This window comes from Galdieria sulphuraria (assembly GCF_000341285.1).
Source record: "Galdieria sulphuraria unplaced genomic scaffold scaf_90, whole genome shotgun sequence".
NCBI lineage: Eukaryota > Rhodophyta > Bangiophyceae > Galdieriales > Galdieriaceae > Galdieria > Galdieria sulphuraria.
Window position 1 is genome coordinate 1 of NW_005178385.1, and position 10,548 is coordinate 10,548.

The 10,548-nt window shown below is 35.5% G+C and overlaps 3 protein-coding genes and 1 non-coding gene across 4 annotated transcripts; 1 reads left to right on the forward strand and 3 right to left on the reverse strand.

The window, feature by feature from the left end:
* Window positions 1-1,903: 1,903 nt before the first annotated feature.
* Window positions 1,904-3,600, reverse strand: Gasu_61340 (uncharacterized protein). Its single transcript, XM_005702683.1, has one exon. It carries the CDS (start codon window positions 3,557-3,559, stop codon window positions 2,369-2,371), a length of 1,191 nt encoding a protein of 396 aa, XP_005702740.1. The 5' UTR covers window positions 3,560-3,600; the 3' UTR covers window positions 1,904-2,368.
* Window positions 3,601-4,257: 657 nt separating this feature from the next.
* Window positions 4,258-4,374, forward strand: Gasu_nc0091. The gene has a single exon (XR_009833496.1). It is a non-coding gene; the product is annotated as a 5S ribosomal RNA (ribosomal RNA).
* A 1,592-nt stretch (window positions 4,375-5,966) lies between these two features.
* Gasu_61350 (archaeal ATPase) lies at window positions 5,967-6,720 on the reverse strand. The gene is made up of 2 exons (XM_005702684.1): window positions 6,690-6,720; window positions 5,967-6,646 (listed from the first exon to the last, which is right to left on the reverse strand). Exons 1-2 carry the CDS (start codon window positions 6,700-6,702, stop codon window positions 6,159-6,161), a joined length of 501 nt encoding a protein of 166 aa, XP_005702741.1. The 5' UTR covers window positions 6,703-6,720; the 3' UTR covers window positions 5,967-6,158.
* Window positions 6,721-6,875: 155 nt separating this feature from the next.
* Gasu_61360 (archaeal ATPase) lies at window positions 6,876-8,740 on the reverse strand. Its single transcript, XM_005702685.1, has one exon. The coding sequence runs from the start codon at window positions 8,646-8,648 to the stop codon at window positions 6,921-6,923; it is 1,728 nt and encodes a 575-aa protein (XP_005702742.1). The 5' UTR covers window positions 8,649-8,740; the 3' UTR covers window positions 6,876-6,920.
* Between the last annotated feature and the right edge of the window lie 1,808 nt (window positions 8,741-10,548).

Genomic DNA, 10,548 nt, shown 5'->3' on the forward strand with positions numbered 1-10,548 from the left:
AATCTTTATTTCATTCACAACTCGATAAGCCATTGTAAGCACACAAAGATCAGTCTATACTAGAAATGAGCTAGTTGGCATTCCTTCAAAACAAATAGACTGAATGACTTTCCATTTCATCTTATTGACTTTTGTTGTTCTTAAAGATGGTGGTCTGTGAGTATTCAAAATGTCATTCAAGCCCAAATGAGACACATGTGAAAAGAAATCATACTCAATACAAGGATTCAACCGTTCGAATGGTGAATCGTTTTTATCTTCCTATTGAATATAGAAATTGATCTAAAAAAATATACTGTACGATGTTGTTGCTTTGAAATGTCAATCTTTATCATAATCTCTTTCTATAAACACTATTGGCAAATAGGTAACGGTGGAGTTTTATGATTTAAAAAATGCACAAATCAACATTCTGTAAAGCTTCCTTCATTTTTGTAGCAGTTTTGAGATAGTTATTATGGTGGTTTCTTTTCATCGCTACTCGACGATATCTTCTATTACCTCGACACTTGAACTTTATTTTGGACTCAATCCTTAAAGTTGGATCATTTAATATATGCACATGTTTCTTAAGGATAGATGGAAATAGTTGGCTGCACTTAAAGGCTTCCTTTTTGTACTTATGAGTGAATGGATCTCTCATTCATGATGCTTTAAGCCTGTCCTTGAAAAACCTCACAATCATCCAATGAAATATATGAGACATGTTGAAGAGAAGCATTCTTCATGCAATCATGATCCGTTGTATTGAAATCAAACAACCTAACCATATTACATATCTATATTCATCAAAAACAAAAATCTTTTGATCACTTGACATTCTCCACCCTCTTTTTCTGTTTCTCATGGACTTTAAAAAGATTTTACAGTATCTTGGAAATATACAAAGGTTTCTTTTAAGCTATTGGATCTTCAAAGAAGAATCTCATGAGATTGAGGGTTGACAGCATATCTTTATCGAGACTTTTCTCATAGGAAGAATTGCACTCATTGACAAAATATTATCTTCTCAACAACTAGAAATGCTCAATATTTTATCAACTGGAAGCACTTTGAGAAACTTGGTAAGAGTGAAAACTATCTGTGCAAATCTTTCAAAAGTTGAAAAATTGTCTTCTTCTTCTTTTTACTCTGTATTACCAATAACCGAGGCAAAGGTTTGATTTCATAACTCTAGTGCAAATTGGACAAATGCTTTCCATTCTGTTAAAATTTGTGTTCTAGTTGCAACCAACGTTACTAGAAAAACCTTTAATTGACATTCTATTTTCTAAGTTGTCACAGAATGAACAGCGTTGAAAGAGAAGGTCACGAAATTCTTGAAGTGTGCACTGTGTGCTTTATACAAATTACCCAAATCCTCAAAAGACTCTGAATTCAAATTGCCTTTTCAAGTGCCACATTTTTTTTAGTTATCAGGTAAATGAAGATGAAATCAAAAGTCCAAGTTAGTTCAATCTTGTAAGTTTATCAGCAAGTTTTCTTCAATTTATCCAACTCGGTTCAATGAAAGACAATAAAATTTTATACAAGGATGGCAATCGCAAAAATAGTACTATTTAAAGCACTGGAAAGATCAAGGTATTCATCTTGAGAAATTGCCTATCAATGGCTATAATGTATTTCCCTTGTGAACGTTTGATTGTCAAGAATCATTCGAATCTGAAGAAAAGTTCTACAATTGCCAAACAAGCTTGCGTGATCGAGGTTCTTCTCTATTGCAAGTGTGGCTTGGCTGATGCTTTTTTTCATGAAAATTTTCCACATATGTTCCATTGAAATAGTTTAATTGATTTTGTGTCCCCTCAGTTGTAATACTTTGGAATCTTGGACTGTGTATGTCTCACTGTCCAATCATTAGCCTCGAGTTACTTGAGAAAATCTTAAACACGAGAAGCCATTTGAGATAAGAAGTTCTTTTATTAAAAGTTGAAGTAGTTTTGATTTTGAAGAGCAGTTCTTTGGTTGTAAAGTCAATAGCTATCAAAGTTGGTTGAATTTCTTTTGATTCATGAGTCGTTCCTTACTGTCTTGGAAGAGGTTGAGAAGATATTACGTTGGGAATATTTCATGAGAATCTTTTTTTTTTATGTTATTGATGTCTCCCAAGTATAATTGACGACATTTTTATCAAAGTTGTACAAGTGGACTGATTTTATTGACCTGCTCTGCTTAACCTTACTCCTGTCAGCGACTAACTGCAATTTCCTCGAAGCAAACAAAGATTTGTAGTGATTGCAGTTGCTACCTTTGACAAACACTCGAAACCATACCCAAAAGAAGTGAAACCAATTTTTTTTTCCAAGTCAACTTTTTCAAAGTCGCTCCAATTTTTTTTAAAAAAAAATTACTATAAACAAAAGGCAACTTATGCCGTGCTACAAATTTGCAGAAAAACCATTCCATCAGCAGTGTTTAGAAAAGAAAAACGTACAGAGTCAAGTTGAAAAGGACCAACAGTAGAACAAGACTCAGAGCTATTGGAAGTAGCTGTCACTTGGATACCTTGGCGAAAGAAACTACCAGAAAGTGAACCAAAGTCTCCTCCATTGGAACTAGAACCTTGACTTTGAACACTGCCTTCTGCCTGATCCAAAATACTTTGCGCTTGGCTCAAAGCACTGACGGAGCCTGACCCTGTACTTGAACCTAGTGCTTGAGACTTGGCACCGCCACCCAACTGACTGGAAGCAGCATTGGCTCCTGCACTAGAAGAACCACCATCACTTGAAGATGCGGTGGCACTGGATTCCAAACTTGCTTGAAACAAAGGCTTTGCACAAGTTAAACTCGTACATATACATTGATCCGATACATTCCAGTAACATTTACAAACATCGTTCTCAATGTGAGCACAAGGTAAACACTTTTCTTTGTACTGCCAAACACAGCTCAAGTTTGTAGAAGCTTTGGCAGTTCCTTGTGCTGCTGCTGAACCACTAGAGCCACTTTTAGCACTGGCATTTGTACTACTTGTCACTCCGCTAGGTCCAGAAGTGCTACTTGAGGAGTCTTTTGCCGCAGCGTTGCCACTTGTTCCTGTAGTGCTTTCTGAACTTGTATTAGGAGTATTACTATCAGAAGCAGAAACCCCTTGTCCACTTCCAAAAGAGGAAGATGAAGTAGTGGTTTGTGAACCTTGAAAGTTCACTCCACTAATATTCTTATCAAAACTGGTTGAACCACTTGAACTTATTGCAGCACCATCTTGACTGGAAGACGCACTAGAACCAGCTGCTGTTGAACTCTTACCATTGTTACCTGCTGTAATACCTTTGGCGTCGGCAGAGCCTACAGAAGAAGATATGGATGAACTAGAGGTGCCTTGAGAAGTAGTAGAGCTGGAATCTTCAGAAGCAGCAGAACCATTTCCAGTAGAATCGACTTGGGAGTTGGATGCGGAGGATTGCTTTCCATCAGTTGAAGAGGAGAATCCTGAAGCTTCTCCATTTCCAGAGGAAAAGGAAGAAGAAAATGTATTTGTATCTGCCATTGCAAAACTAACTGCTAAAGCTATTACAAGCATAACAGAGAAATATAAACAAAGATATCTCTTCATGTTTGTCAAAAAAAATATTGGAGACACAAAAAAGAAGAATAGCAATATACGCTTAAAGTTTTTATTTCACAAAGCTATTTAAAGCATCGATGCTGACGTTTCATTTGATTAGACGTAATCTGGATAATCACAGAATTGTTACTAATTTTGGAAATTCAATGCCGCTTGCATCCACTTGGCAGACAAGTAGGCGATGGGTCCCATGACAATTACATGTTTCTAAATGCAGTCACAGCTAAAAGGAGGAAATGCCGAGGTCACCATATTCTCCTATTATTTGCAAAATTTATTGCGATCAGTTGATACTCGAAATATACCTTTTTATAGTATCAATAACGGAAGATGGCTATTTATCAAAACCCAATATACACTTTTTTTATATTATAGAAACGTTTCTAGTATATCGTGACGAAATTTCTATTCAAAAAAGAAGTAGTTTTATCAATGTTATAAACTTTGGAATGGCCTTTAGTAAGGTTCAAGTTAATTTTGAATGGACGTTGTACAGAACTTCTTTCTCAAATGATATAATGAGAAACGCTTTGGTTATATAAAAAAATTGCAACTTGTGTTTGCATAAAAAACTATTCACATTACAATATTTACTGTTTCTCACACTGGATTCTTTTCTTTGCAATTACTTGTATGAAACAATGTCCATTTGTATAAATAGTATTTAACAACTCTTTCAAACACGTACGGCCATACTAGTGGCACATGCGCCTGAACCCATTTCGAATTCAGAAGCTAAGCGCCCTCAGGCTTGGTTAGTACTGAGGTGAGGGATCACTCGGGAACCCCAAGTGCCGCACGTTTTTTTATACTGCTTTTTAGGATTCTATGAAAAGAGAAGCCAAGTGTAAAGAGAAATAGGTGTTTTTAAATTTTTGATATTATAGAATACAAAAGGAATCAATGTTGACCAAGGAAACTGATTGTGAAGAAACGACAACAAAACACATACTTGTCGATGCAAGTGCAAAAACAAGTTGAGTTCAACCAGCATTTTTCTTTCGAGTTTAGAAATCTTGAGGATTCCATAAAGCTTGGTCACAAATTGTGTCCTAACAGTATATTCTCTTTTAATTCTGGTGATAGAGCCTCAAGAAAGAACTTGAATTCAGCAACCAATTCCTTAACGACTTTAAGTAAAAAGGAATCGTCTTCAATTGCAAGAAGTTCCTTGGTCGATTTGAGGACCTTTATTCTTGTTGACACATGTCTCTGCTAGTCAAACTCTTGTGTTCACTTTTGACTAGAATAATAATATTAGATGCAGTGAAACTTCGCAAAGGTTGCCTGTCATAACAGTAGCGCAATTCATCGACAAGGTTGTTGTATTGAGTTGAAAGTGGTGCCTTGAAAGTAAATTCAAGTATTCCACCGTGCAGAGCAAAGTTGTCTGTCAAAGGTTCTCATTATATCATATCACGTACTACTCGAAGAATCCCTTATAGTCCCGTCTATGGAAGACTATTTTGTCAAGGCTGTTCAACAATAGCTGAACAAGGATTCAATTACATTGACTATCACTAGTCTTTGAAACTTTTACCACTTACCTCCCCTTGAGGCAGCTTCACTAGATATCATAGTTGGCCTTGGACTCTTCTGCTTCTCAATTGTCAAGGCCATTTTTGAATACATTTCCCTCTTCAAATTCATCAGAAGAATCGGTGTTTGCTGTAACTTTCAAATTGTGATTCAAAACGCATGACGGTCTCAAGAGTGTTGCTATCTAGAATGCATAGGAAGGTTCGAATAAGGCATTGATCGAGAGAGAATCTTTATTCTTCTATAGTCTCCCTGAACCAACATGTCATTTTTATTCAGTACTGCATTTATTTATTTATAGATAATCTGTCATTTTTTTTATAAACATAACATGGTCCTCATATGTATATATGCTGCAACAATATTCTTCCATCCAAATTCTCAACTTTTCAAACATCATTCACGAGACTATGATGACTTGCTCACTTTGCAACAAGAGAAAAACCATTGGATATATTCATAAGAATATGCAGATTCTAAAATTTGAAAGAAAAAGTAAACTTGAGAAGATGTCCAAAAAGGAACAAACCACATATATGTCCTTGGCATTGCTAGATACAAGTAGAAGTTACTCGACGCATATTTGCAATAAATAGTGAAAAAACTAAAGATTCTAGGTATAATAACGACGAAGTAGTTTCTGGATCATTCCATGCATAGAAACCACAAACAGAGCAAGCAAATTCTTAGTCAATCAAACTTATGTTCTCAACTTGCTCGTTCAAGTATTCAAAAGCTGACCAATTTGCATAATTGACAAGCTTGTGTCTTTACGCTGCCAGCCAAACAACAATGAGTTCGAAGATTGAGTGCACACATCCTCTCTTTTTAGTTAAACTCAACCAGCGTTTTTCAACACAAAAAACATAGTTTTATTCGTCCGTTTTCATGGAAAAATATAAAAGCTTACAAACAGAGATAAGCTTTGTTGTTGTAAGCTTCAATTAGAATAAAAGCACAAAGAACTTCTTCTCTCCTCCCTCTCCCACTTTCCACTCTATGTTCTAAAAAGAATGTCCCTCAATAACACAAATTTGAAAGCAGCTGATTATTCTTTCATTTCTGTGTTTTCTTTCAATAATACTGCAGCTCTTAGAATTTTTTGAATGTATTGCTCTGGTATACCCATCAACTCTAGTGACTTTCTTCGAATCACTTGAGGATTATCTCCAAATATACGAGGAAATGTCAAAGCATAACGAGTGGCAACTTCTTCCGGTAATAACGCAGACTTGCAAAGAAACTCTTTCCAGTCAAAATGTGTATTTATACCACTCGATACTTGTTCTCTTCTTGTTTTATCTTTTTCCAGTTGTATAGAACTTTGAAAACCTTCCATTCGCATACGATTCTCATCATTTATTCTCCATCCCATATGTCGAGCCACTCTTGAAATAACATTTGACTGCGCAGCTTCCAAAGATGAAACATATTCATTGGACATCGACTCAAAGACAGTTTTACACCATACTGAAAAGTCTTTACTGAACTCTTCTCGGTTTGCTTTCCCAATTTTCCTCAAAATATCGACATTATCTATTCCCAAAAACCGTTCAAGGTTCCTTTGGGAAACAACTACCAACTGCAGACATGATCGACTACTTTCATTCAAAGTTGACCCGTAGAAGAATGTTCAGTAACCAAATAACTTGCATCCTCAACAATATTATGTTCTTCAACAGAGAAACCTACAGATCGACCATAACGAGCACAAACTTACCACAAACAAAATAAAAACAAACATGAAAAGAAGAAGGAGTACGTCAATAAAAACGGAAAATAACCGAAAGAAAAAATCTGCTCTCCTTCCTCACTCAATATCTCTCTTCGAAAATTCAGTTTTGTGATAAAATGTAAATGAAAATCCAACAACATAACGTGTTTGTCCATTATGGAATACAACATATACATCAGGACCACTCGAATTGCCATCTTTTGGAACAAAAATACCACAATGTTGTAAAAATTCTCCATAATGGTCAGAAAATGAACCAGAGACATCTCTCAAGATGGGTATATCATAAGATTTTGCAGATTCCATAGAATAAGAAACACTGTCCTGTTCAATAAAAGAACCCTGGAAAATTCCTGGAATAGCAGAATGCACAATAGGCCAGGAATTAGAATGAAGAAAAGTTAATAAGCGAAAACGAAAGATCTTCATAAATACAAATTCAAAGAAGACTCCTTTTGCTGTTGAAGTGTCGGGAATATAACTAAACGGAGATAAACGAAAGAGTTCAGTAGCCTCACGGAAAAAGTTATAGTTGCTATGAGCTCTCAATATAAATTCACAACAACCAATCTTAAACTTAGTGCCCAAATCAATCCCGTCAGTTCCACAATTTTCAGAATAAAACCCAAAAGTTGCAACCAAGTCCATCAAATAAGTTTTCGTTCCACATAGAGTAACTATAAAGTTAATTGGAAAAATTGTTCCGAGCAGATAATTCAAAAGGACAAATTGATATCGAAGAAGGGTTGCGGAATCAGGTATCTCCGGAATAATAATCGTCACCGACTCTAGTAGTACCAAGCGAAAGATTCTATCTAATAAGGGTTCCATATTGTCATTGTTGATAACAGGTTGAGATAAGTTTGCAAGTTTCCCTACTAGGGCTAGTAAAGTATTCCTTACAATCAACGGAATACCTCCTGTCTTCTTTTTCAACAATTCTACGAATCGATGTCGTACATCAACTGAGGGCAATAGCCAGTCCTTCAAGGACTTTCCATCATAAGTTGCCAGCTCAATATATTCGTTAATATCATGGAGATTAAAGGGATTCAACCGCAACATATGGAGGGTGACACTACTGGAGCGAGTATCAGACAGGGGGGCTGAGATTTCGGCAGTTCGACCTGCCAAATAGACAATTACCTTCCCTGTAATCAAAAAACTACGTAGAATGCGGAAGAAATTCCGAAAAGGTACATATTTTGGGTCAGACTCGACAAACTGTTTCATGGTAAGTTCACTATAGTATTTGGTGAGGTCACTCAGATGACTAAGTTCGTCTATCATCAAAAATAAATATTGTTTCTCAAATTGTTCGAGAAGATAATCAATAGCTCCTACAGTATCGAATTTCTTTACCATCCTCTGAGCCATCTGAAGAGCGTCCGTATCTTTACCATTTTGTCGGTAAGCGTTCAAAATTATATTATACATCAAAGCCTCTAGAAACCTTGGAAAAGGAGCACGAGAAAAGCTCTCTTCTAATTGAAAGCAAACTGACAAAGTGTTTTCCGCAAAGTGTTTCCAAGAAAAAATTTTCAAATCAACTTTTCCCGATGAGCTCTTGTTGAAAACCTCCGTCTTCGTCTGCTCTTCTTCTTCGTCGGCGAATTTTTTTAAAAACTCTAAAAAATTTTCTCCAACAAAACTCTTGCCAGCTCCAAAGACCTGAGGGGAAAAGCAAGCTGCAGGACGTAAAAGATCTAATTTTCCCCCAGCTGAAGAAAACTGGTCGTAATAAGTTCGAAGAATAGAATAAACATCTTCTTTTCTATCTATCAACGGTTCGTTCAAACTCATTTTACACGCCACCGCCAATCCGAAATCAATTCACAACTAATGATTAAATCAATGACCGAAAAACTTTCAAAGAAGCTAAGAACAAAAAACTTGGAAGAGGACAAAGGAGTTGGAAGGAGTGTATGTTTTATTGTTCGAGAGATTGCTTTATTTGGTGATTGGTAGAAATGATCTCTTTGACACTTCTAGACTCACAATGACAATAGAGAGAATGCAGGAATATTTTCTTGCTTGTCATAACTTGAAACTTTCTTTTACTATAGACAAGAAATAGGTTTCTATGAGTTTTTGTGGTGAATTAGATTGATGGGTACTATTTCTATGGCTTGTATACTGTAAGAGAGTTTTTCTTCTATCTTCCACACCATCCTATAAGTAAACTCCTATATAAATGTCTAATAAGATATACAAGCTTTTTGTAAGTTACAGACGAAAGATAGTGGGGAACAGGAAATTGCAATGAATGGAAAGTCTGTTCGTGTGGAACTGGTCGTAGCATAGTTTATAAATACAAAAATATCTAATTGAATTTGGAGAAGAGTATTATGTAGATTGTCATACTGGCTTATCATTAAATACAAGCCATTTGATGTAATAGCTACACAAGTTGTCTATTCTTTGTTCGACTTTAACCAAGTTGTGAATATGTCTTATCTAAAAATATCAATTGAGGCTTCAAATGTAGTCACCATAACCGTTCATTTTCCACATATCGATGCTGAAAAAAGAGCAAAAGACTGAGCCAAAAAATTGTTTTACTAAAGAAGAAGCCTTGTATACTTGAGTCAAGGTCGAGTAGTGTACCAACTTGAAAGCTTCAACAATTCTCCAACTGAAAGCCACTCCATATTGAAGAACTTTTACCCAACATGACTCTTGGCTGAAAGACGTTGTAGTTCCTAAGTTACCGGCCAAGTGATTGTTGTGGAATGACAATACTTGAAGATTGGATATGGTTTCCTTTGACTAATTAGAAACAATTATGTTCCACTCTCAAAGTTGTCCTTTGCAATGCAATATAAATAGAACTCCTATGTAAATAGTGACTTTCTGAAATAGAAACTTTTTTTATCTGTTTGTCACATGGGTAGAATCATTTAAGATGTCTCTTGTACTATTAATAGTCAAACGAAATTTTTTAGATCGAATATCATCTTTGCAACCGGGTTACTTTCCCTATCTAAGAGTCGGTGAGTTTTCAGTCTAATTCACTAAAACAGAGTTTGGATATATAGTGTTGTTAGTACTTTTGAGATAGAGTTTGAATTGCAAACTTAAATACTTTTTTTAGTATTTGTTCTTACCTTAACTATATTTTCTCTTGGATCCAACAAGTTTCATATTTGTAGGAGCCATTTATATGAATTCTAAGGCTAGAAATGCAGTTTGAAAAAAACACATAAAAACGAAAGGAATCTAAACTTTTATGGAATTTCAAGAAGCTAAAACTCTTTTTAAGACCGCAGTGCAGGTTCTCAAGTTGAAGCCTCAAGTTTTTGCTGCCATTCCCTTCGTTTGTTTTCTAAAACCGAGGAAAACTCTCTTCTATTCAGTTAACAAAAGACAGGAAGGACAGTCCAAGTGAAATCTACAAACAACTTTTTCTGTCTCAGTCTTTGAGAATTATAGTAAAAGGAGTTACTAGTCTTTTTTCAACAGACTAGAAAGACAACATAGCAGACACTTGAAGAATATTTTGAGATATTCTTTCGGTAACCACTTTACTAAGTACTTGGACAAGAAAGGATATTTTTCATTCTAGTTGTATTCAACATGTATGTATGTATAGTCTATTCATTTTGAATCATTGCTACAACTCTGCAATATCGCAAATTGACACCAAAAGTAGCCTTAAATGAAAACCTTTTAGTTTTGAAACATGTTTAAAGGTATCTCCAAA

Bases quoted from the DNA above. Each gene is read 5' to 3' on its own strand.
- Gasu_61340 (XM_005702683.1), bottom strand. From the start codon at position 3,559: ATGAAGAGATATCTTTGTTTATATTTCTCTGTTATGCTTGTAATAGCT.
- Gasu_61360 (XM_005702685.1), bottom strand. From the start codon at position 8,648: ATGAGTTTGAACGAACCGTTGATAGATAGAAAAGAAGATGTTTATTCT.